The sequence below is a fragment of the Mus musculus genome, chromosome 1, assembly GCF_000001635.26.
Source record: "Mus musculus strain C57BL/6J chromosome 1, GRCm38.p6 C57BL/6J".
In the NCBI taxonomy this organism is placed as follows: Eukaryota; Metazoa; Chordata; class Mammalia; order Rodentia; family Muridae; genus Mus; species Mus musculus.
This window is the reverse complement of record NC_000067.6, coordinates 80,595,397-80,623,394: the sequence shown is the minus strand read 5'-3', so window position 1 is coordinate 80,623,394 and position 27,998 is coordinate 80,595,397. Positions and strand designations below refer to the sequence as shown.

The window sequence follows — 27,998 nt, the reverse complement described above, 5'->3', positions numbered from 1 at the left end:
GGAGAAATGTCCCATTGGTTAAGAACACTTGTTGCTATCACAGAGGATCTGGGTTCAGTTTGCAGCACCCACAGGGAAGCTCATAACTATCTGTAAATCCCATTACAGGGGACCTGATGCCCTTTTCTGGTTTCTACAGGCATCAGGCAAGTGTGTAGTCCATACATAAAAAATCAGGCTGTTATCCACATAAAATAAAGGTAGGGGCTGGAGAGATGTTTCAGCAGTTAAGAGCACTGGCTACTCTTGTAGACTTGTGCTCAGTTCCCAGAACTCACACCACAGCTAACAACCACCTGTTATTAGGGCCCAAGATCACCAGAGAATGATACCCCAAACTCGAATAGTATGCAGAAGCAAAGAACATTTATTCAGCTGAATTTCCTGCATGCAGAGGTCTCCCCATTTGTGAATGTAGACCCCTAATGGGCTCTCAAGACCAGCTTTTATTGTTAGTTAGGGAAATTCCAGGGAAGGGTGTGTACCCTTTTACCCTTGACTAGTTAGTTCTATCTTTAGTGTTCTGATTAATTCTACAATTGGTTAGGTTCTGAAGACCACACTGGGGGTGGGGCACTCACTTATTCATTCTAGCTACCTCAGGCCAGATGACAAGGTGTCCTCTGATTGGCTGCCTACGGCTCTGGTTGCCTGGATCCAGCTCCTGGATCCCTGTTCTCATTTCTGGGAAACAGAAACTTAGGCCTAATCTCCCAATCTCTAAGTTTGCAGCCTATCATGGAGTCAGCCTGACTCTGAGTTTAGTCCTCTCACTGTAGCTAAGTTCCAGGGAATTCAATATCCTCTTCTGGCCTCCATGGGCATTACACACAAACATGTTTCAAATATGGTGTAAGCAAAATGTCCATACATATAGCACACAATAAATAAAAAAATTAAAATAAATGTGTCTATAATTTTATGAGTTATTAGAATCCATGGCTTAAAGATGGGACCTAATGCCCTAAGTCAGAGTGATGAGAACCAAGCCATGTGATCACTTGGGTAAAATGATGGATTTTGTCTGATGAAGTAGCAGTGTTTCTTTATATCATTTGGAATCAACTCTGGCATTTCTTATTATACACACACACACACACACACACACACACACACACACACACACATTACTGACTACAATACCTCTACAAAGATTCTGACTTTATAACATTCAGGTAGAACTCAGAGAGCCCAAAGGATTCACGGACCTGGTTTTTGAAATGCTATCATGATTGTTCTATAGTCTCTGATCATGTCAAGGGTAGCTAGGATTTTTGTATCTAAACACAGGCAGAGGTGGAAAAAATAGATATACAGCAAACAAAATGGTAAATGAAGAAAAATGTGCATCAGGATATCTCTGAAAAATTATTAGTTCTACTAGTTCTTGCTCAGTCTTCCGCTTTGAAGTACACAGTGCTAGGCTCCACATGAAAGGGGTGGGGAGCTGATGTCTTGACACAGGGCTAGGCTCCAAGGGCAAGGAAGTCTGTAAGGGCAAGCAGAAACCACTGCCTTGTAACATGTAGAAATAGCCTGTGACTCTGGATTTCAGCTTTGCTTTTGGCCAAAGATATGCTGTAGCCACAACCATTGCTGTTTCTAATGATCATTTTAGAATGACTGTGTGGGCGGTAACAGAGAATAGAGAGTAATTTTCTATGCATAGCATTTGGAAGTGAAGTGCTATCACCGTGTAGAAGAAATGTGATGTGTTTGTAAAATGCACCACTACCACAGAATCAGAGCAATTGCAGATTGAGAAGGGAGTCTCAAGAGCCATCCAGCCAACCCTCGATTTTCACCAGCCCACCACCTCACATGAAACCTTGCCAGTAACTGCAGAAGAAATACAATGAGAACATAATTCTTCAAAATCACTGCTATTGCATCTCTTCAAACTCTCCTTACTTACACAAGCCAAGGAAAACAAGTTGTTATTGGCAATTGAAATGAATGTGAGTTACAGACTGGATCAAACTTGCAAGAAGAATTGATTATTTTTTTAAAGCAAATATTGATGGAATCCCTTTTTATGCTAAGTGTTGTATAGGAGTTATTGTATCTGGTCCTTGCAAAATTGGTGTTATTTAGATGGATAGAAAAAGTTAGAATTACAAAGCTACTCATTTGAGATGCCACAGATAATGAATAAGACAACAGACTTCAAAACCAGACCTGGCAGAACCTAGGACAAAAACACAATTACACTTTCAGAGTGATGGACCAGATGTGTTATAGAAAGCAGTAGGCATTGATCAGACAATGCATACGTTTGCTGAATGGACTTTTGAAGCCAGACAGCTTCCATCTGAATTTTTCTCTGTGTCACATGTGGGTCCCAAAGTAAAGAAATAGATCTCTTCCTGTCTCTCTGATGTAATAAGTGAGAATGGTAAAAGAGGATTTAGTAAGATGATGTGTAAGGTGCCTAATAGAAAAATATCTGACAAACTTTGGCAATGGGAGAGAGACAAAGGAGAAAGGGGAGGGAGGAAAGAGAGAGAGAAGGAGGAAGAAGAAGGAGGAGGAGGGGGGAGGGGGAAGAGGGGGAGGGAAGAAGGGAGGGGGAGGGGGAGGAGGAGGCAGCTCATTAAATTTAGCCAGTAAATTTCATGAGTAGCAAATCTTGAGGTCAGTTAAATGTATGGCCTAATGCAAACAGTGTGTGCAATACATATAAGTATACATATTTATCATGTTTGAAAAAGCTACACATAGGAAGAAAAGTCCAGTGACCCCTAGATCTGTGCATCTGTATCCCACTAACAAACTTCAGATAAGTTCCGCAGCAGAAGCATCTCACCGAGCCCAGTGCTCTGAGAGCTCAGAGGCTGAGGCTGAGATCCTAATAAGTGAAAATATTTTGCCAAGATTGTTGGCCAATATTTTTAAAAATGAGAAGATATTTAAACTACTTTGAAAATTCTGTCCTAACCATAGCATCCAAAGTGGGTATTGCTTAGAGGAGGGTTCAGAGGCCATAGGCAGAAAGATGTAAGTCTTTTCTTTAATGGCATCAGATTTGAAGTGATCATAAAAACAAGTTACTTGCTTCCCTCCTGTAAGTCCACATTCACGTCACCTTTTCTGTAAGACCCGTCCTATTTAAACACATCTCCCATCCCTTCTCTGCTGAGATCATTCTTGTAACATTCCCATTCTTCAAGGCATAATCTGTAATTTTTGCATTTTTTCACCAGACTTTCACAGTGACATAAAGAAGAGATGGATTGTTCTTTGTTGTTCATTCTTACAGCCTAGAATCACTTCTGGGCCATATCAAGGCTTAAGAGTGTTTGTTAAATGAATTACTGAATGAATAATCTTCAAATTTAGGAGACTTGGATTAGTGAATTATTATAGTATGAGATCCCGTTCCACCTAAAAGAAAAATTTTGGAATCAAATCTAAATGGGGCTGTTGTGGCATATCCACCAAAGAAGACTGCTCAGACATGTGTTTAAGCCAATAGGAAGTCTTTATTAACTGGCCAGCAACTAGACTATACTGGGTGTTCAGGAACATGGTGTAGCACTGAACCTTTCTCAGGGTGAGCCTTTAAGCACAGAAACTATGTTCTGGGCTGAACATACTCCAGTTAACAAGAACAGTTAGCCAGAAGTGAACTACAAAGCTAAAAAGCAAAGTTAGTACATTTTTAAAGACTTTCCCAGGAATATGGATTTGATGGAGTAAGTCTTTGCTTTAGTTTGGGCAGGCGGTGCTGTCTATGTGCTGAGTTTTGCAGCCTGAATGGCACTTTTATCATAGAGCTGGTTGTGCTAAAGTCTTGGGGCATATTTACATAGATGCAGATATGTGGTATCATGGTTGCCTAACATGTTCAAGGCCCTGGGTTTAATCCCTCGTACCACCCAAATTAAAATAATAATAAACAAGAAAGGAAAGAAAAAGGAAGTAAACAAAATAAATCCTTCCAACATATTAACTGAATAAAAATAATATCCATATGCAAAAGTAAACAGAACTAACTGAAACAAACTGGAGTGGAAGAAAAATAAAACATGTTCTAGAGGAGTAAGAACAGGGAGTGGGCGTCAGTTTCCATTTAAAGCATGTTTTCAGGGCTGCAGAAATGACTCAGTTATTGAGGGCTTACTGCTCTTACAGGGGACCAAGATTTGCCTCCCAGCGTACACATGCCAGGTCACAACCCCCTGTCCTTCTAGGTTCAGAGAATCTGATATCCTCTCTGGGCTTTGAAAGGCACCAGAGGCATGTGTGATGCACACATATTCAGCCAATCAAAACTCCCATACACATAAATTAAAAATTAAAAAAAAAAACTCTCAAAACACATTTCATCCCACATGAAAATAGCCATAGGATAGAAAGCAAGGAGAAGGTAAGGAGGAGAAATGGCCACTCCACTGGGAGTCCAGACAGCCTGGCTCAGCATGCTCTTGGCCTTTCTGCTCCTTGTCTGAAGGCTTGGCATTTTTGTCTAAGATGAAGAAAGACTTTTTAGCCAAGGGACCTATTAAAAGCTCAGTTTTCTTTGTCTGCACTTTGCAAATCTGACTCAAGGATTGGCAAGTCACTGCTGAATGTTAGCTAAATATACAGTCTGTTCAAACCCATTCAATCCAGTCTTTCAGACCTCCTTAAATTCCTTTCTTTTCTGTGTTCACCTGTCTTCCTGGGAGTCCTCTTTTAGAGAAGAGGAAAAGAATATTATTTTTCTTTTTAAAGTATATTTTTCCTACATGCACACAATTCATTTTTATCATATTTCCTTCCCACTTATCCCCCTAACCCTTCCCAAATCCACCCTTGCCACAGGCTCCCAACTTTGTACCCTTTTGATCTATTGTGTCACGACCCACAAAGTCCACCTTTTACTGACCATACACTCAAGAGTGTGAGGCCACCCACTGGGGTTCAGAGGACCTACCAGGGGCCACACCCTAAAAAAAAAAAAAAAAAAAAAAAAAACAAAACAAAACAAAAAAACAACCTTCCTTTCCCCAGAAACTGTTAACTGTCAATGCCTCAGCTAGATACAGGTACTCATGAACCGCCATACTGGAATCATTAACTGTTCATAACTCAGTAAGATGTGGGTGATGCATACTGGAATGTTGACTGGCTTGCTGTCGTGCAGGTCTTGTACAGCCAACCATGGTGGCTGGGATGTGTTCATGAGTCCAGAGATCCTACCATGCCCAGAAGACCCTGGTTATATCAGTCTCCCTTGGCCTCACATTTTTACAGTCTTCCTGCCTCTCCTCTGTGGGCTCGGAACTTGACTATAGAGGGTATGACACAGATGTCCCATTTGTGTCTGACCAAAAAACACTTACTTTCTTCAGGTTCACCAGCTGTGAGCTTCTTTGTTAATGATTGTACAAAACATGTGCAAAGAACCTCCTCTGATGAGATCTGAGAGTTGTCATTTTTATTTTAAAAACTGGTAAAGAAGGAGGAGGAGGAGGAGAAAGAAGGAGAAAGAGAAGAAGGAGAAGGAGAAGGAGGAGGAGGAGGAGGAGGAGGAGGAGGAGGAGAAGGAGAAGAAGAAGAGGAGGAGGAGGAGAAGGAAAAAATAAAAAGAAGGAAGAAGAAAGAAAGAAAGAAAGAAAGAAAGAGATAGAGAGAGAGGAAGAAAGAAAGAAAGAAAGAAAGAAAGAAAGAAAGAAAGAAAGAAAGAAAGAAAGAAAGAGAAGGAAGGAAAGAAGGAAGGAATGAAGGAAGAAAGGAATGAAGGAAGAAAGGAAGAAAAGAAAGAAAGAAAGAAAGAAAGAAAGAAAGAAAGAAAGAAAGAAAGAAAGAAAGAAAGAAAGAAAGAAAAAAAGAAAGAAAGAAAGAAGGAAAGGAAGGAAGGAAGGAAGGAAGGAAGGAAGGAAGGAAGGAGGAAAAAGCCAAATGCAGTAGTACCTATTTGTATCTGTAACACCAACATGCCTAACACAAGATGAGATACATAGACAGGCGAATCAGCCAGATGCCTGAAGTATGGCAAGAAATATGAGAGACCCTATCTTCACAAAGTAGAAAGAACCAACTTCCAAAAACTATCCTCTGATCTCCACATGTGTGCTGTAGCATGCATGTCTGTCTGTGTACACACAGAGACACATACACATGCACAAGCAGTAAGTGATTTTTTCTTAAACTTAAAAAACTAGTATATAATAACAAAACGTGCATGTTTATGAAATAATATGACGTTTTATGTATATGTTGAATCATTTCAGATCTGAGTCAATATCTGTTGCCTCACATTTTGCCTGCTTTTTGTGACATTAAAAATCCTTTTTCTAGCCTTTTGAAATCACAGTACATACAGTTATGAATGGTCACTCTACTATGCCATAACATGCGAAAAGTTTTAACTTATGATTAACTACAATTTAGAACCCTCTGATCCCCTTCCCTCTTCTTCTCTCCTCCCAGGCTGTACTCTGTCTTCATGCTCAGCGTTGTTTTTAAAGCCTCCATTGGCTCTGTGATCACCCTGCTAGCCTCCCACTCCTGCCATTTTCCCAGCCTAACTTGCTTTGTCCTCGGTTGCCAGTTTGTGCGTGGGCACTTCCCTGAACAAAAACAGCTATGGGGCTGAGAGGAATCAGGGGCAGAGAAATCCAGAACAGATAAGGTCCCTAACCTACCTGTCTTGCACAGCTGAAGTCCCTTACCTCAGACCTCTTAATGGGGTCCTTGTCTAAAGGGTCTCGTGTTAAGCAAGGTTGTCAAGGATCCAGACAAGGAACAGTAAAATCACAGCAACCCTAGTCAAAGAGCCTGAACGCCTGGGGTTAGGGTTCTTTTCCACCTAGTTCCTTGATTTTCCTTACTCCCCCTGTCTGCAGTGGGCTATACCCCTTTCCATCTAACTGGACAGAAGTCATAACTTCACTTTCCTGCCTGCAGCATCTATGAATCTCCTCTATCTTGTCCTCGGTTACAAAGACAACCTCACCGACCATTATTCCTGATAGATCAATATATGGTTTTTGCCTCAATTTTTTTTTTCCACTAGTGCAAAAAGATACGGGCTGCTTGTCATCCTAATATACAGCTTCTTAATTCTCAAAATCCTGTCATTTTAGAATTGAAGGGAGAGTCTTAGAATCTAGTTTGATATAGTGAAATCTCTATTACAAACCCATGATTATTACAGTAAGCTACATGGTATAGGTAGGTGTTTGGAAAATATGTTATGTCTATAAGTAATATAAAATCAAAGCTTAGGGGAATGATATAGTCAGTAGAGCTGTATAGGGACTTAAGTTTCTGTATCAGTACACATACATAATTCTAGGTCTGGGGAGACACACTTGTAATCTTAAAACTGTGGATAGTGCAAGGCAGGCAAAAACCAGAGGACCCTTGAAGCTCACTGCCATACTCGGATTGCCTAATTGTGAGCTCCAGGCTCAAAAGGTAAGGCAGAGAGTGACCACACTCAACCCATTTCTGACCTCCACATACATGTGCACACATGGACACATTTGCATACAGGACACATAATTCACTAACTTCATTTTCAACATAATCCTAAGTGTTCTTTAACATTCTGTGAGTGGAAAATAATAGGTTTGAGGGAGAGCGGAAAAGCCAGCTTCAGGCTGGGCCAACAACGGTGGGGATATTAAAGGAGCAGAGGGAACAGTAGTTCAGTAACAAAAGCCAAGTGGGAAAAAAGAGGCTGAAATCAAATGAACTCATCCGTGGTGACTGAGGACCATCAATGACGGGCGAAGTGACAAGTTACTCTTGCTTCTCGTTGAGAGCCGTACATCAGCTCTGACTCAGTGATAACTGTGTTGTGACAATGGAGGAAAACAGAATAACTGTGTTGAACACTTCCTCCTCCTCCAGGAGTCTGCGGAGTTCTGTGGCACTGGAGGATGTCTGAGGATTATAAAGAACTCTTACCTAGGTTTAAGTGGCCAATATGCCACCTTCACACCCACCTGTGATTATGAGAACATTTTCCCAGCACAGCTGACTTTTAATGACATTTTTTTATAACTGTCTTTTCTGTCCATTTCAGGCTTGTAAATTCTACAGTTCCCAGTGGTACGTGGTAAACTACAAATATGAACAATATTCTGGAGATATTCGACAGTTGCCCCGGTAAGAATATATTATCTGCTTATTATAAAGACTGCATGTGCTTTTACACACCTATGTAAAAGTCACCTCTTGTCAGGCTCCAACATTGTTTAGGAATACGTGTGTTTATTTTGTGTCAGGGTACATTTTGTAAATTCTAAAAGCGAAGATACAGAACATCTTGATCAGCATCATAGAGTCATGTGTTTAGTTATGTGTTTAGTCTGAGTTTGGAATGAGACCTGATCTTCTCTATTTCGAGGCATCGCCGCAGACGAACCATTTGCTCATTGTTGCATCAACCATCACTGAGCTGTCCTGTCAACCATGGCACTGGGAAAACCCAACATGGTTCATAAGATCTCTGACCAAGTCCTGTGCAGTATTTATATCTGTTCCATATTGTTTTAGGTACTTTCACTGTGGGATGTCAAAGGCATGCAAATGAATTCCACACAAGGGCATACATCTAAAAAGAGCAAAACAGAAACTAAGTGCCTAACTTCCCCCCTGACACTTGGGACCATAAAGTCTCTAGGAAGGTCCCTGTGTTCTGCTTTTCCTCAAGAGCCACTGGATGACCTGAACTCCAGTATCTATTTGCTATTTCCCCCACTAAAATAAAAGCCATCAAAGTGCGGAGAAGTTTTCTGCTGAATCCTAAATTTCTAGCACATAATACTATGGAGTAATTTATTTCAATTCACAACATTTCTAAATGGTGATAAGTTGCTTAAAATTTAAACAACACCACACACACACACACACACACACACACACACACACACACACACACACATACCCCTACCTGTCAATTTTGATATGCCTTGGCTAGCTCAAAGACTGGGTACTTCTAATCCTTCCTGAGGCTAGCAAACACTCCCCTCCAGTATTCCAGAGTTAACATCCTTAAAATCTATGTCTGACCTCTGCTACCCCAGGCCCAATTGGGGGAAGTGGACACTAGAGCCACTGCAGACACTTGCGTGAGTACTTTGGGGGAACAAAATTAACATTATAACGTAAGCATTAGGCCAAACCCACTTCCCATCTTGTTGGTTCATCAAACAAACATGATACAAAAACTTCAAAAAAACAATAATCAAAAGTTCAGTGTCTACTTACACTCTCTTCCAGTGATGCACTGGGTCAAGTTTGTCTGTTTCATTGGATTTTGGCCATGGTACAAAATTCAGGTCTACTTTGCAGTATTTTCTGTCCCCAGAAAAGTCTTTCCAAACTAGGATATTTGTACCTGCTATCCCACTTCCTGAACTCATGCTCTGAAATGGGGATTTTTTTTTAATGGCTCTCAGAAGGTCACATTTGAACTGTATTCTCAAGGAACGGTAGCTACCAATGCTGGGATCTCAGGAAAAAGGCTTCCCACAGGCCCTGAGGCAGAAGTTGGTATGATCACTGGAGTAGACTGACAGGCTGGGAGGCTGGAGGGTGAGGCCTGTAGAGAAGCAGAGCTACACAATCCCAGGACCTTAGGAACCCTGGAGGAGAGCTTGGATTTTATTCTCGCTGTGGAATGTCCACCAGGGTGTAACGCCTTTTAAAAAAATCACTTGGCTTACATTTCAAGAAGTGTCATGGAAGAGAAAGGAGAGGGGGAAGCCTTTTCTCAGAAATTATCTCACTGTGAAGAGCAAGCCAAAACAGGAAGTCTTTTTTTTTTTTCAAAGACAACTCTGTGCATTAACCCCCACATATTTCTAAACATTTTGTAAAACTCGGGACTCCTTAATGACTGTCTTTTGTAACTACTCATTGGGAAAGTCCTGTCACAACCTGGGGTGTCTTAGCTAATGGTTCCATTCAAGGTGGTCACACACTTTCTCTTGCTTTCTGACAGCCCTCTCTCTTCTCCCTCTCTTTCTGAGAATCAGTCATAACTTAGAAGTTGTATTCATGCTTGAAAGACCATGGCTTCCATGATGGACTTAGGCAGCTACATTCAACTCCCGTTAGTTTTGCATGTGTCTGTGCAGTGCTCATGAACGTTTGTGTGTGTTCAAGTGCACATGGGAACCTAAACTTGGTATTGAGAGTCATCTCTGTCTATTCTCTACTCTACCCATAGCAGCATGGTCTCTCAGTTGGTCTAGAGCTTGCCAGTGTGGCTAGTCTTGCTACCTGTCTTGCTCTAAGGATCTACCCACTGTCTGTGTCTCTAACTCTGAAGTTACAGGTGGGCTACCATGCCCATCAACATTTACAAGGATGCTGGGGATTGAAACCTCCATCCTTGTGCTTCTGTAGCAGCAAATGCTTTGCCCAGTGAATGATCTCCCCTGGCCCTCGCTTTTGAGCAAAACGCTTTCCTCTCTCTCACATACATGGGGCACTTTCACTACCAAATACTAACTTACTATAGTCATGATGTCATGAAAGAAGTAAACACAGTATTTCATGATCACAGAATTCTCCCTCCATTAAAAAGATACAGAAAGCTTGTCCACTGAGGAGAGATTCTGGGCATGATTACCGAGTAAAATTTTCATACCATGCATGGACATATCACCCACATGGTAAGAGAAAATGACTGAAATATTCTTGAGAATTTCATTGATATTATCTAAAGGAAGTTGAAGTAGAGAGTAAAAGGGGGAAAGTCTGCCACAAAGGCAGAAGTCTTAGGTTTTTTTCTTATATCCACATAAAATATATTCTATCACTTAAAGAGTAGAATTCCCTAGTATATGCCCCAGAACAATGAATACTTCAACATTGCATAGTAGAATAAATTTTTAATGATTTTACAAAGCTGAACCCACTCCCTAAAGACTATCCATATTTAGGTCAGTAGAGGAACCAGACTAATTTATTTAGGCCTTATGAGGCTGTTAAAAGTAAATCACATTTGTGCCTCCTGGATTAGAGGAACTCTCCTATGTGCGCCACCAATTCAAATGGATCACTTCTTCTTCCAAGCTGCTAAGGCTACAAAATAAAAATTTAAAAGATGAAATTACAGAAAAGTAGAGAAGAGTGAAACATACTATTTAAATGTACAAGGATGCTAAGCTAATTTTAACTCTAAGAACCCTGTATCTATTTGAGTGTTCGTTCAAAACTGCAAGCTAGCGAGATACATTGCTTTCACCAGAACGTGAAACATAAGGCCTCACATAGTCAACGTAAGGCCTGGGGTTCCTGAGAGAGTCAAATGGCATCAGAAAAATTATGATGCTCCTTAGTTCATTACTGTGTGGGTAAAATATAGAGATAAACAATGTAGAAAACAAAACAAAACAGCAACAAGCAACTTTACCACAGTTGACCTGAGAAAGAAGAATATTTCCCAATAGTATGTTTTTTGGCTAAAGATCAAATCAAGTTTCACCCATTGAACTGGACTAGAAAATGGGCAAAAAGAGAAATTCATTTTAAAGGAAGGAAGCTAAGCATGGCAGGACATACCAAACACTCAAGACATACAAGCAGGAGCTTCTTCTAATCAGGAACTCAAAATCATTTTTACCTACATGGTGTTTTCAGGGCTAGCCTTGGCTATCTGTAACCCTGTCTCAATTTAACAGAAAGAAAAACCCACCTTAGATAAACAGATATTTGTTCAGAGTTAGAATATGCCAGGTGTGATACATAACATGCAAAACTCATAACCACGTATCATAGGAAGAGTTGTTGCGTTTTACATGGGAAATGTGGGCACTGAGTTCACAGACAATAACTAAAGAGGTACTCAGATATTGCCATGATCCTTCTCAGGGCAATAGTAGAATATTTGGGATAAAACTGAGAACCTCTGTAAATTATTACTTACATTAGGTTCAAACTCAAAATATGAAATCCCAGGGCAGTCTTTATCTTCAGACTCCAAAGGTTCTTAGAGACCACCCAGTGCTCCTTCAAGTTGAAATTTGAAGGCAATAGACGGTGGTACAACCTTAATGCTATCTTTAAATGAGAGAAAAAATAATGTTTGATAATCATGCAGACTTCAGGAAAGGACAGCAGGGTGGGGCTATTGCTCTTTTAAGGTAGGGTAAGGGGTGTGTTGCCTTGGACTCCAATAAGAGAAAGAGTCATCAGTCGCTTGGAGTCGCAGACATGGTTTAAACACTGCCTGCCTCCTGCACTCAGAAGCTTTTCCTGCCCAGCTCACTTGCTTTCCTCCACAGGACCTCAGTTATGTTTCTCTCTACCAGGAGGAGGTTTCCCTGGCTCCTCACAGTACCTGCTGTTCCTCACTGTCATCCTAAGTCACACATCTAGGGGTGACCAACCTCAATCACTCTATCTGACACAATTACTTAGTCACTCCTTTCTTTTTGGTTTTCTTTTCCAAATTATTTGTATTAATTCTTTGAGAGTTTCATACAAAATATTTTTATAATATTTGAACCTTCCTCTAAATCCTCATGAATTTGCCCTCATCTCTTTACTCACCCAACTTGTTGTTCTTTTTTTGTTCAAACCCAATGAGTCCAATTTGTACTGTCTAAATACTCTTGGATGTGGTCCCATCCCCTGGAGTATGGTCAACCAACCAGTGTCACACATACATTAATTAATTAAATAATTAATTAATTAATAGCTGGCTCTCCCTTTCCCAGAAGTCACCAGTTTTCAGTAGCTGTGGTAGGGAGTAAGACTTCCTGCTTGCCTCCCAATCCATGCTCTGTTTTGTTTGGCATGAGTTCAGCCAGGTCTTGTACATGCTGTCATGGCTGCTACAAGTTCATATGTGCCCTGTTATGTCTAGAAAATACTACGATGCTCCAGTCATCCACCACCTCTGTCTCTTAAAAAACCTTCCTTACTCCTTTTCTCTAATAATTTCTGAGCCTTCACAGGAGGGAGTATAATGTAGATGTCTCATTAAGAGATGAGTATTTCAAAGCCTCTTATTCCCTGAATATTGACCAGTTGTCTGTCTCTATGCTAACTGGCATCTATTCCAAGGGGGAGCTCTCTGATGAGTGCTGAGAAATGCATTAATCTATAGGTAAAGTGATAAGTCATTAGGAGTTGGATTAATACTTAGCAGAATAATAGTAGTACGTTATCACCTAAGGCCTATGACCTATGTCACCACAAGTTATTGTCCTGAATAATGTGTCCAGTATGTGTTTCATCTTTAGAAGCAAGCCTTAAATTCTATCAAAAAAAAAGTGTTTGGTTATGCCCATAATAGTCATACCACTGTTCGGCATGTCTTGTAATACTGTTTCCACTGAATTTTGCGGTAAAGCCCTATCGCTAATACCACATTTAGAATTATAAAACATGGGGAAAAAATCAGTCCTGACATGGAAGCTTCACCCCTGTTGGCTAGCACTCACAATGCTGGACAGTGCTATGCTTGCTACCAGAAAAGAAAACTAGACATCAATATTGCCCAACTAAGAATCCTATGACTTAGAGTAATGACTGGTCTGGAAAATATATACCCGCTGGGTATGCTCCTGTCATGCGCAGAATGATGTTCTGAAATACAGAGGCATTGAGGAATAGTCAAATCCAGCTGACTAGGAAATGAATCACTTCACATCCTCATTTTTGTGGTGATAGCCCTTAAGATCACCCTCTCTCCAATTTACAAAAATATGTGTGATGACTTAACATGGAAGTTTCCTCCACTCTCTCGTTACTGCCATACCTAATCAGTTAAAAATCCCATAATGCACATGTTTCAGATAAAACATTTCAAACAATTATTTTGCTCTGCAACTTGCCATTTGAACTTGCCCCTAAAATCCAGATGACATATTAGCTCTCATTGGAGAGAGAGAGGAAAATATTGTAGTCAGAGGCTTTAATCTTGTCAATCAAACAAAACTGTGAAAGGACTGGTTCCTTGTTCAAGTGGTATAATATGCTATTACAGAAAAATGGAGTGTGGTAGGAAGTTTTTCTCAGGTCTGAAGGTAATGCTGTGTGTGAAGGCTGCTTCCTCTGCCTTCCCAGGAAGGTGACCATGACCAAAAGGAGCAGAACAAGTTAACGTCACTGTGACAATTAGCCCAGATGAGTTGGAACATCTCTGAGACTCTGCAAAGAAGAAAGATTCTATATTCTTAGTGTTTTCAGTGATGATTTGAAGACATCTTTCCTGATAAAGTCATTTCAAAGAGACATACATCCTCCAATCCTATCTCTTCGGTGTGTTTATAGCCCTTGTGCTCTTCATGTTTATCTCTGTAAAACAGCATGATTTAACAAGACTGGAGCCCCACACATCTGTTGTTAGACAAAGAGCAATAAATCCACAAGTGTTTAAGTTTGAATACTCAACTTTTCCCTATATTTTTAAAAATCTTCCAACTTGTCAGTCAATAAGCTGTGGCCAAAGAATGTAATATTACATGTTATTGGGTTTTTTTATATGAATTAATTTGGGTATGTAAATATATGTTAAATGTATCTATTAGTAGATATGTTTTAAATACCTACCAGACTTCAAAAAGAGATAACCTCCATGGGAAGGGGTAACAGGTGCATTCGTCTCTGTATGAGCAATGTAGAATCCACGGCATCAGCACCCGGTGCTTTAGCCTATCATTTCAGCCCTATTTTCTAAGACAGCCTTGATCATTGAACCTGGAGCTCACACTTTAGCTATAGTGAGTGGCGGTAGCTCCTAAGAACTTCCTATCTCTTATCCACCCAAGCCCAAGGGGATAATCTCCAAATAACACTTACTACAGCTCTTCTTCCCACTTTTACTGTTGAGAAAGACTCTTACCATATGCAAGTTCTGATCAGCGGGTCTCCAGATTTTACAAAGACCACAGACAACACAGTAGAGAAGGAAATTGGCACACTTCATCCATAACACTCAGTCTCAGGTCCTATGTTCATCACAGTAGCTTGTGGGACCCAGGGATGGAAATGGGGCTGGGGGAGCGGGTGATAGTGATAGATGTAAATGCCTTCTAATTTTTGAGAATCTGTTAAGTCATGGACAGTGCTTAACAATGAATGGGATTGTCTTCTGTGCTACCTCTTCCGGTGATGCAGGCACTGTGCTGTCCTTCAGAGGGAGAATCAAAGAGCACTTTACATCCATTAGGTAATATCCTGTGCGAATGCACAGGATGAACTTAAGTAGAAGGAGCCTTTATCCCTCTCCCTTTCTTTTCAGAACACTGTTAGCTCAGGAAGGGATCTATGATGGGATTAACAAATTCACCTCTGGTTTCCTTTTCTCATAGACTGACTCAGATTCTACATGACATGTCATCTGAAAACATTAAATGGGATGTCTGCACATGAGAGACTTTTATGCCTTAATAGGTGGCAAAGGGCTGACCATCAAAGAAAGCTTAAACTTTGAGTGGAGAGTCTGGCTTCTGCCAGCCATTCATTATGAGACAGACTTGAGTCAAGAAAACTTACTTCAAACTTATTTTATCTTCACATATAAAGCCTATGTGTGCCTTCTTGCTTCTCTGGGATGTCTGATCATGCCACAGCCAAATCGGATATTTCTGTGATGCCAAAGGGTGCACACAGCATACATTACTCTATTTGAGTGGGCTTCTGAGGAGCTACCACACGGGCATGACAGAACCTGAGAGCCAAAACATAGCCTGCCTCTGGAGAATCAAGTCCATTCATGCCTGAGGCTGCTTGTGCAATCATCCAGTGACATTGGATATGTCACATACTGGTGACCCAGAAACGCTCACAAAAGTGTCATTGCTTAGTAACCTGCTTCAGAATGCAGGGGGGGGGGCAAAACACTACGACTTATATCCATCCTCTTTGCTCTCTCATTCAATACAAAAAGATATGTACACATCTACATCAGTTTATAACTCCTCCAGATATAAGATACAATTTGCTAAACACATAAAACTCAAGAAGAATGAAGACTGAAGTGTGGACACTATGCCCCTCCTTAGAATTGGGAACAAAACACCCTTGGAAGGAGTTACAGAGACAGAGTTTGGAACTGTGATGAAAGGATGGACCATGTAGAGACTGCCATATCCAGGGATCCACCCCATAATCAGCTTCCAAATGCTGACACCATTGCATACACTAGCAAGATTTTGCTGAAAGGACCCAGATATAGCTGTCTCTTGTGAGACTATGCCGGGGCCTAGCAAACACAGAAGTGGATGCTCACAGTCAGCTAGTGGATGGATCACAGGGCTCCCAATGGAGGAGCTAGAGAAAGTATCCAAGGAGCTAAAGGGATCTGCAACCCTATAGGTGGAACAACAATATGAACTAACCAGTACCCCGGAGCTCTTAACTCTAGCTGCATATGTATCAAAAGATGGCCTAGTCGGCCATCACTGGAAAGAGAGGCCCATTGGACTTGCAAACTTTATATGCCCCAGTACAGGGGAACGCCAGGGCCAAAAAAATGGGAATGGGTGGGTAGGGAAGTGGGGGTGGGGGAGGGTATGGGGGACTTTTGGGATAGCATTGGAAATGTAATTGAGGAAAATACGTAATAAAAAAAATAACTCCTCCATTTAAAATGTGCACTTAGTAGAGATAAGATACAAGGTCCTAAAGGGAAAGTTAACACTTCCCAGAGAAAAAGAACCCCCAGATATTAAGGTTGCAAAGCTTACAAAACCTGAAACAATGTTAATGGAATCGGTGTGATCTTGGGAATGGAAGAAAACAGAAGCAAGATAATCAAATGACAAAATAGACTTTTTTTCTCTCTCTCTTTCTTCTTTTTTAAATATCAGAGCAGAACACAAGCCAGAGAAACTTCCTTCACATTCCTTTGAGGTTGACCATGAAGATGCTGATAAGGATGAAGTAAGTGGCTGTTGCAAGGGACAGGTTAAAGCATGGGGGCAATTAGTTCCTGGCTGCACTGGCTTCTTTGTAATCTCTTTCTAGTGAGCAGCAGGAGCCGGTTGTGTTGGGGCTTTTAGGCAAAATGAATCATGTTTGTTTTGACAGGGAACACGATTATTACGGATGAGTCAAGGAGGAAAAGAAGTCTCCTTTTTAAGTGCAGTGTCTAAGATCTGGGCTCCGCAAGGCTTGGCTGCCTTGCTAATGATGACTTTTGTTTCAGGATACCACATCCCACTCATCATCCAAGGGCGGTGGGGGAGCTGGAGGTACTGGTGTGTTCAAGTCTGGCTGGCTTTACAAGGGGAATTTTAACAGCACTGTGAACAATACTGTCACTGTTCGGGTAAGGACACTTCAAAACCAATCCCGGATCTTCCACCTTTCTGTATATCCCTTCTCAAGGCACAGCATGGAGAAAAGCCATTTGCATGAAATTTATGTTTTCTCTAATATTTTAATTATACAGAAGTCAGAGCCTCTGCTCTAAATGCAATGCTCTGCTGATAAAATTAATCTGAAGCCTTGTCATTTCCATGAGTAACAGTGTAACACAATTCAAACTCTCTCCTATCTTCTCTTTAGTCATTCAAAAAGCGCTACTTCCAGCTGACTCAGTTGCCTGATAACTCCTACATTATGAACTTTTACAAAGATGAAAAGATATCCAAAGAGCCCAAGGGCTGCATCTTTTTGGATTCCTGCACAGGTGTAGTACAGGTGAGTGAAAAATCATCTTCCCCATGGTGGTTATATTTTTGTTGCATGATACATGTAGTAAACACTTAGAATATATCTTGTAAGTCAAGAGCTGTTCTAGCCTCTGGGAACTTGCTGAGAAACACATAGTCTAGATCCATACTTCCACAAAAGTAAGTTTTAGTAAAGAGAAGAGAAAGAAAGAAAGAAAGAAAGAAAGAAAGAGAGAGAGAGAGAGAGAGAGAGAGAGAGAGAAAGAAAGAAAGAAAGAGAGAGAAGGAAAGAAAGAAAGAAAGAAAGAAAGAAAGAAAGAAAGAAAGAAAGAAGGAAAGAAAGAAAGAAAGAAAGAAAGAGAGAGAGAAGGAGAGAGAGAAGCAAAGAATCAAATGAACAGTGGAATCAATTGTTTTGTTTTGTTTTTTTCACTGAAAAGCAACAAAAAGAGGTGAGCAGAAGGTCAGACAAGATGTACGCTGTGGTATTTGGATGTGAATGGAATATTGATATTTGAAAGGGGGCATTTTTGAAAGGATGCAAAAATAATTAAAACAAAAAGAGACTCAAAGATCTATGGAAGAAAGGGTATGTGGGAGCAGTAAGCCCTGAGTCCTGAGGTCTAAACAAGACTGAGCTATTTCCTCAAGCACAAGAAGAAAATGACCCTTACCCCATCTACAGCCTAGAAAACCACTGAACTAATGAAATTCATGAGGGAGACATGGCAGTCACATAGCTTGGTGTATATACTTTACAAACCATCTTCCCTTTATTACCAGGTAATAAGTTCCACTTATACACACATCATCTGTCTTTGAAGTGGAGATTTTCTTTACAGTCACAGATTCCTTTGAGTGCCAAGAGTTTACAGACAAGACTATTCTGGAAACTCCTGACCTTCAAATTATTGTTCTTAATATTGCATGTGGCAAGCAGAAGAAGAAGAATTTTGTGGTTATCTCCCAGTTCATGGACATTGGATGCCCTTTCTTTAAAAATCAAACAAACAAACAAACAAACACATAAAAATCTGGGTTTTTTTTTACTTAAAAGTTGAAGCAATTAAGTATTGTAGCAATCACTCCTCAAATTTTACAGTAAGACCCAGACCTTTACAGAGCCTGTAATGTCATAGCTGAGTTTCCATCCTGAACTATTATGGAGGATACTAAGATCTATAGATGCAAAATAGTGTTGTCTGCAGCCTCTCAGGCCTAGGCTATTTCTGGACACTTCATCTGTTAAAGTCTGGAACTCCTCCAGGAAGTAATAAGGCTGAACTTTAAGAATTAATTAAGTGTTGCTCAGTACCCTGCTAGAAGGGAAAGCTAATTGCGTTTTAATGCAGAAGCCAGCTTTCCATGTGGAAAGGGCAATGAGGATCCTAATGGAGAAAGGATATGGTTGTCTATTGTTGACTGCTCAAAGGGAGACTCTTTGGCCTCAAAATCTTTTGCAAAATCTTTGACAATACTTCGGAGATCAGACACACCATTGTATGTTCTGATCTGGCTATTCTAAATGCCCGTCTTCACCATCTCTAACTTGGGTTTTGCTTCATTAAACCATTGTCTCAGGAAGAACCTGACAAAGCAAGTGGAAGCTTGGTCTCTTCTAGTCAGCCATGGGATCCTAGTTTTGCTGTTCACATCCTGAGCTCCTGAGATGCTCATTCAGTCTCTGACCTCAGGATTCTTATACATAAAACTGAAATAAATGTGCAAAGACTTTGGAAATATCTAGGTGATTATGTGTCCACACCCTGCTTCACTGATTGACCCCATTATAGTTCATGACTTGGAAAGAAAGATACCCTACTGTAGAAAAGCCCCCTAGTAAAATGTGATTTGCATTCTTCAAACTGATCCCTAGTATGTTAATTAATCCATATCTTTAGTCATGAACTCATTCTTCATTCAGTACTTTATTTAGTGATTATATTATGCTTGGAACAGTGTTGAAGCATGGGGACCACTTCCTTGTTAAAGTCAGAGTCAGAGACAGACATCAGAGCAAGAGGATTGCTTACCTCGGAGCAACATGGCTGCTGTTACTCCGCATCCCTAGAGGACACTTGGAGATATGAATGGTGGTCTCTGGCAGGTTCTGGCATGCAGAAGAATAATAACTCTCTTAAGGAGAACATCTCAAAGCTAATCTTCACACATGAAACCTTTCTGAATCTTCTGGAGTCACAGCATAGAATCTACAGAGTATCTACGTCTTTAGGGTTCTGCAAGATAGATTTTACATATGTGTCTTTTAAAGAGTTCGTTGATAGATCCCTGAACTTAATCAAGACTTTTCACAGAATCTTCTCCCTTTATGGGAGCAGGGGTCTCCAGTTCTTTGAGGTCAGTCTCTTTGGGGCAGGAACACACAGATCGGGGAACTTGTCACCTTATGGTAGCCCCAGTTCTTACATCACAGCTCTCCCTGACTTACACATTTTTACTCCTGGGAAGGAAATTTCAAAAGAGATCATGCAAATTTTAACCATCGCTCTAGTAAGCTCTTGGGCACATTTTGTGCTTGGGGATGAATCACACATACACAAAAGCACAGAACAAATGAATAACTAGGATGAGTCACATCTGTTTTGTTCATGGATCTTTACCAGATTCTCTTGAATAAAAAGAAAAAAGAAAAAAAAAAGAAACAGAAACAGAATAAAATCTTTGCCTCAGTAAGTGCTACCTAACTTCTAAGATCCTTTTGAGAGTTCAAGTTTTTTTTTTCAATTTTATTGCCAAATTTAATTTAAAATGTGAACACATTTGTTTTATTTTAAATTAGATATTTTGTTCATTTACATTTCCAATGCTATCCCCAAATGACCCCCATACCCTCCCACACACACACTCCCCACCCACCCACTCCCACTTCTTGGCCCTGGTGTTCCCCTGTACTGAGGCATATAAAGTTTGCTAGATCAAGGAGCCTCTCTTTCCAATGATGGCCTACTACGCCATCTTCTGATACATATGCAGCTAGAGACATGAGCTTCAGGGGGGTACTGGTTAGTTCATATTGTTGTTCTACCTATAGGGTTGCAGACCCCTTTAGCTCCTTGGTTACTTTCTCTAGCTCCTCCATTGGGGGCCCTGTGATCCATCCAATAGCTGCCTGTGAGTGTCCACTTCTGTGTTTGCTATGCCCCTGCCTAGTCTCACAAGAGACAGCTATATCTGGGTCCTTTCAGCAAAATCTTGCTAGTGTATGCAATGGTGTCAGCGTTTGGAAGCTGATTATGGGGTGGATCCCTGGATATGGCAGTCTCTAGATGGTCCATCCTTTCATCTCAGCTCCAAACTTTGTCTCTGTAACTCCTTCCATGGGTGTTTTGTTCCCAATTCTAAGAAGGGGCAAAGTGTGCACACTTTGGTCTTCGTTCTTCTTGAGTTTCATATGTTTTACAAATTGTATCTTGTATCTTGGGTATTCTAAGTTTCTGGGCTAATATCTACTTATCAATGAGTACATATCATGTGAGTTCTTTTGTGATTGGGTTACCTCACTCAGAATGATGCCCTCCAGGTCCATCAATTTGCCTAGGAATTTCAAAAATTCATTCTTTTTAATAGCTGAGTAGTACTCCATTGTGTAAATGTACCACATTTTCTGTATCCATTCCTCTGTTGAGGGGCATCTGGGGTCTTTCCAGCTTCTGGCTATTATAAATAAGGCTGCTATGAACATAGTGGAGCATGTGTCCTTCTTTCCAGTTGGAATATCTTCTGGATATATGCTCAGGAGAGGTCTTGCGAGATCCTCTGGTACTAATATGTCCAATTTTTTCGAGGAACCACCACACTGATTTCCAGAGTGGTTGTACAAGCTTGCAATCCCACCAACAATGGAAGAATGTTCCTCTTTATCCACATCCTCGCCAGCATCTGCTGTCACCTGAATTTTTGATCTTAGCCATTCTGACTGGTGTGACATGGAATCTCAGCATTGTTTTGATTTGCATTTCCCTGATGATTAAGGATGTTGAACATTTTTTCAGGTGCTTCTCAGCCATTCAGTATTCCTCAGGTGAAAATTCTTTGTTATCTCTGAGCCCCATTTTTTAATGGGGTTATTTGATTTTCTGGAGTCTACCTTCTTGTGTTCTTTATATATATTGGATATTAGTCCCCTATCTGATTTAGGATAGGTAAAGATCCTTTCCCAATCTGTTGGTTGTCTTTTTGTCTTATTGACAGTGTCTTTTGCCTTACAGAAGCTTTGCAATTTTATGAGGTTCCATTTGTCGATTCTCGATCTTACAGCACAAGCCATTGCTGTTCTATTCAGGAATTTTTCCCCTGTGCCCATATCTTCGAGGCTTTTCGCCACTTTCTCCTCTATAAGTTTCACTCTCTCTTGTTTTATGTGGAGTTCCTTGATCCACTTAGATTTGACCTCAGTACAAGGAGATAGGAATGGATCAATTCGCATTCTTCTACATGATAACCGCCAGTTGTGCCAGCACCATTTGTTGAAAATGCTGTCTTTTTTCCACTGGATGGTTTTAGCTCCCAACAATCCTTTAGTGAATATAGCATTTTAGCTTGCCTCATTTGTACTCAATCTATACCATTATTTTTCCCATGAAAAATTATTGGAATTATAAAACACAAGGGAGAAGTCAAGGAGAGGGAAATGTCAATACTTTCTCAGGAATATTAAAAGATGTTTGTGATTTGCATGTTCTTGAATTATGCTAACAAACAAAATACTAACCATGTTTTTTTTTTTTTTAGACTATCAGTAAACAGTTTTATATCTTCATTATAGGCCAATCTAGAACAAATTGCTGCCTCTCTTTTATCCTGAGACTAAGGAATATTTGCATTTGGATTACCTAATCTTGGGCCTTCAGGCATTCTTCAGTCATTTGCTTAGCCATCTAGCCATCCATTCATCTATACACTTCGGGTCTTGCCAACATTGAAGAAAATGGCTCAGGAACCCCGAATGTCTGAGATTCCATCTCAACAGTGCTAGTGGCTAAAAGCGTGTCACATTGGCTCAAGTTGATGGTGAAGTGACACCTACAGATCTGACTCATCCCAGCCAGCCCATGGATATGGAACTTTTTTAAATGACTACATGTGTTTAGTAAAAGGCTAGAGGATAAAATATTTTCTGCAGGTTAGGCGTCCCACTTCATGCGTCAACTGAGGCTGAGTATGAGATGCAGAGCTTCCTTAAAAGTAGAAAAATGAGGGGGGTTGTTCCCAACTAAAAACAGTCACATGGGAGTAGTGTAATTTTGAAATAAAATGGATTTAGAAGCCATATATAGTCCTCACATTTTCCATTAACAAATTCTGGCACTAACTGAAGATTTATATTTCCTATTATAGTAACAACCAGAAAGGTAGTTACCCATTTAATATATTATCTGATATATTTGATGGGGTACATGTTACTATTGTCCTGTTTATCAAAATAGAACTAAGAGAAAATGTGTCTTTCCAAGGCACAGAACTAATAAGTGACAAAATTAGATATGAGGTAGAGGAATTCCCAAGATTATAGAAAACAGTCCATGAGATTACTGTATTTACTACATAAAAAACTAGTGTATATATATATATATATATATATATATATATATATATATATATATATATGATATCATCCTAAAGAACTTACATGGAAAAAGAAACTCAAAAATGATAGGCTCATGAACAGTTTAATACATATGTGTGCATGGATCATTGGAAAAACTAGATATAGGAAAAACTATGGTTTCTATCTTGAAAGAATATATATATATATGTATGTATATATATATATATATATATATATATATTAACATTGCAGTACATTTATCACTGAGTGATGCCTCATTCTATTATATCAATGATATATTATTTCACATTATATTATAGTCACACATTTCTGCCTTTAGTCTATTGACACCTTATTAAAATGTAAGTTTAGGAGTTTGGGGGAAATAACTTAGTCAATGATTGCAGAAAAATACGAGGTACCAAAGTAAGATTCCTAGAAACCCCATGTAAAAGTTGGGTGCCACAACATGCATCTCTAATTCTGAGTCTGCAGTGTAAAATTAGGCAGATCATTGGAGCTCATTGACCAGCCATCCTACTCAAGTGGCTAATTTTCAGAGTCAATGAGAGACTTTAACTCAAAAAGGAAGATGGAGAGATATTGAAGACACTGACATTGACCTTTGGTCTCTACACACATGCACGTAAGGACATATGGACTCTTTCACACAGAGACATGTACATAACTCATGCACACACATGTGCACTTACACACATACACACACACACACACACACACACACACAAAGGGTAGTAGGAAGGCCTGAAGCAGGACACATAGAACGTAAAGTCAGCAAGGGAAAGCACTTTGTGTGAATATTTGATAATATTGTGTGATTGACACTTGATAAATCTTGTTTCCTGGAAGAATGGATAAACATAAAGAAAGTGGAAAAGATGGAAGCCACCAGAATCCCAAGCCTGGGTGGGATATAACATGTTACATCATTCTCTTTTGGTCCCTGTAAAAATCTATAAACAATCCCAGTAGCATAGCAGGTAGAATGCGGGACTTAGTTTGGGTAATTTCCCTCTTCACTACTGAGCCTTCTGTTGGCATTTGTACTTTCCTTACAGTCTATATCACTGGGATGATTCCAGGTGAAGAAAAGACCTTCTGCAGACTGTCTGCCACCATTCCCTAAGCATGGTATAGAGCCATAGAACATGCATTTCCTATTGGTTATGAAGCTGGGTAGTGTTGACTGGGCAAAGCTTTATGTCAATGATAGAGGACACTGAAATCAAGAAAAAGAAGGGAAATTGGGAGAGTATAAAAATTCTCATTACTTCTTCATTTTTTTCCAATGACAATTGCATGTTGGAATTATTCAAGTTTTGTACTGATTTTTCCATGTTTGTCTTTTCTTTATGGTTGCTCTACCTGTGATTGTCTTTGGCATTACAGAGAGAGGATCAGAAAGCATTCCCATTTTAGACATCACCACCAGCATTACCCCCCAGCATCACCCCCAGCATCACCCCTGACATCACCCTCCCACTCCCAGCATCACCCTCAGCATTACCCCCCAGCATCACCCCCAGCATCACCCTCAGCATCACACCCAGCATCACCCCCAGCATCACCCTCAGCATCACCCCTAGCATCACACTCAGCATTGCCACCAACTCTGCCGCAAACGGATGTGCGCTGCAAGCAGCTCTGTCTCTCTCAGACTTGCAAGCACGATACCCATTTCATGTATACATATCCTGTTTGAGAAACAAGAATCTGTTATACTTTGCTGAATTTTTTAAAAGATAGGTATTTTAATAATAGTTTTGAATTATTAAAACCTTGGCAACCATAGTCAACTCATCTGAAGTACAAAATGCAATTTAGAAAGTCATGTCTTACTTCTAAAACTCGATTTCAAAGCAAATTTCAGTGGATCCACTTTTAATTCTGACCTAGAGGAAGATCTGCGGTAGTTTTACAGCTAGCCCATGCTATTTTCAGTCTTGGGTGAATAGATTCCACTCTATCAAATTTCCAAACAACACTAAGATTTGTTTGCATTGTGCTATTCTTCAATCTTGACAACATTCAAGCAGCAGTTATGGCACACACTCTGGACACCCCTACTTCTTTCCTGAGTATCCGTTTCTATTCCTTTTGTCATGTGAAGCAATAGGAAACCTGTTTTCAGTCCCATTGTCTTTGCCTGTAGAGCCCTGTTTCAGGAGTCTCGGGCAGTCTTAGAGACCTTTCCGCACCATGATTTACCAGAAGGGATCGTCAGGGTGGATGGAGGGAGTCTGCCCATTCCTCCCAAGTAGAGCATCTGGAACTTTGCATTCCTAAGATCTCTGGATACTAACTTTGCAGCTGCTTACTTTCTATTTGAGCTCCTACCCTGTTGGAATTGCTATCAAAATGCAAATCGTAACACTTACTTTGTTTTGCCCAAATAATTCTACTCTGTGCCCCTACAGAATCTAGTATCTCTTTTTCAACGCCTTTACACAAAGTTTATGTATGTTTATCTTCCAATTTTATATGTCCAGGGCTAGCTGTTTAACATTTATCTCCTCCATTGTGAAAGCACAGAGACCTAGTGTAGCTTTGCCCAGTACAGAGGGACAACAGAGCAAATCTTTCTGTGCAGTATACCATCAATTACCGGACTAAATGCCAAAGGTAACAAGTTAGCAACTGTACCCGGGACTTGTGAACTGTTAGAGAGCCTGGCCTGTGAGTGTATCAGTCATTACAAAGCAAGCATAACCTTAGACTGTGATACAGAAAGTGGAGCCATGAGCTCCCGGGAAGACTTGGCAAAACAGCATAGGCTTATGTTAATAACCCATTTTACTTTTTTACGTGTTATTGATTTTTAAGCTTTATTGCCAGCTCTTCCTTCTTCACTTCTGGACTTTCCACTGTCTCCAGGCTTATGTGTTTCCTCACTGTATGTTTTCTTGTACATAGAAAAGCTGTGACTCCCTGTATCATGAGAAAGCTCTTAAGTGTGTGATAGTGACAGAGGTCATTCAGCCCAGCTGAACAGGTGACAGTAGGATCCCAGATACAAAATTAAAACAGGACCCTTTTCCCTATGGCTTTTTGCTGTGGTTAAAATCCTATGCCATTATTCTGGACAAGTTCCATTTTGAATTTACATTTCTCATCTGTGGTTATAATATATAAAATTCACACCTGATCCTGTGTGTGCCCCTCCTTCCCCGTATCCTTCCTTTTACAGATTTCAGTGTATACATTACCTTCTGAGGGTGGACTTCCTTGACTACTCAGTATGCAAATGAGCCCATATCTTAACTCTATTCACCACAAAATATTCAATTTTTCCACTGTTAGCTTGGCCATTCCTTCAATCACATATGCCTTCACAATTTCCCCACTAAAATATCAGCCTTAAGAGTTAGCTTACTCCATTTCCTCTGTAAACTACGAGTATTTTTGACCCCTGTGTGAACTGTTACAAACAAAACTATGCAAACCCTCACAAAAGCATGGTTAAAGGATATTTATGTTTGTCAAGGAAGATTTTTGAAAAGAATGAAGTATGTACTTCCAATTTATTTTACATACTCCAGAGATCAAGAATCTTTGTTTCCATATTCTAAGCTTGGAAACTGAATAATGTTTTCAGAAAGATTCGAAGAGAGAATATAAATCATGTTGGCACCTAAGGAGTAAATGCTCATTGTGTTTGGAGAATACACTTGGAATGGGGTTCATTTCAGCAAGAATTGTATTACATGGGCAATCAGGGAACTACAGCAAGGCCTCGTTGGCTGGTCAACAAACACAATGTAGAGATGTCAAACTATAGAAGAACAAGGAGCTTGGCTTGGGCATCATTGTGTATGGATGATCTTTGGAGCATTTAGACTAAGTGAGAGTAAAAGAAATTTAAAGCAGCGCCAGGAGTTTTGTTTGGAGAAATGGCAAGAGGAAAGAGCCATTGGAGTATGGAAATATGCAGAGGCTGGTTGGTACGTGGAAAGATAGTCCGGCATATCCTGGGGTCCAGGGAATCAAAGTATTTTAATTTAATTTAATTTATCTATTTTAATAACTTATTTTAATAAAGTAATGGCTGACATGCTAATGTTGCTAAAAGGATAAAGTAAGGTGCAAAATAAGAAATGTCCCTAGAGTACAAAGACGTGCTACAACTTGTTAGCGCTGTGTCAGGTGCTGTCTCCAGAGTATGAGAGTCAGAAAACTTACTAGTATGGATAGCAGTTAGAATGAAAGTGGGGAATCTCAAAGCAGTTATTTGAAGAAGGCTCCACACTTGGGCCTAAGATAAAAAGCATTGAGCCAAAATGCCATCCAATCAACAAAACAGACATAAGATATTTTTAGTACATAAAAGTTCTAAAAAAAAAAAAAAAAGATAATCCAAACGATTGAACTCCTCTAAAGCTCTTTTGTGTCTCATAAGGTTTTGTCTTCATCTCCTTGCCTAGATGGAGACACTAGAATCCCTAGACCGCTTCAATGTCTCTCTGTCTCGTGGCTTACAGTTTTGTTCTTTGTCTTTATACCACAGAATAACAGGCTGAGGAAATATGCCTTCGAGTTGAAGATGAACGACCTGACCTATTTTGTGCTGGCTGCTGAAACAGAGTCAGATATGGACGAATGGATCCACACACTTAACCGTATCCTGCAGATCAGTCCCGAGGGCCCACTCCAGGGAAGGAAAAGTGCAGAGCTTGCTGAGCTGGGGCTAGGTAGGGGCTCAGGCAATCATCTCCCTGCTTTGGCTAAGTGTTTAGTTCACTTGGATGGTTAGTAGCCATGGGAGCTCTCCGGCTGGACTCAGACATTCTTGAGCTCCCTGCTCTAAGAAATTGATCCCAGAACTTAACTTTTAC

General features: G+C 40.2%; 1 protein-coding gene across 27 annotated transcripts in view; it reads left to right on the top strand.

Annotated features, from left to right (window-relative positions):
- Positions 1–27,998, top strand: part of Dock10 (dedicator of cytokinesis 10) — a 257,698-nt gene that overhangs the window by 135,371 nt on the left and 94,329 nt on the right. For all 27 annotated transcript variants that reach the window (XR_001783679.2, XR_373539.4, XR_003954321.1 and 24 more), the window contains 5 exons: positions 8,021–8,103; positions 16,770–16,842; positions 17,108–17,230; positions 17,470–17,604; positions 27,671–27,854. Coding sequence is in view for 20 of the 27 variants with exons in the window: in NM_175291.4 (NP_780500.2) it covers positions 8,021–8,103; positions 16,770–16,842; positions 17,108–17,230; positions 17,470–17,604; positions 27,671–27,854 (598 nt within the window). In the remaining 7 variants the exon portion in view is untranslated. The remainder of the gene's footprint in view (positions 1–8,020; positions 8,104–16,769; positions 16,843–17,107; positions 17,231–17,469; positions 17,605–27,670; positions 27,855–27,998) is intronic.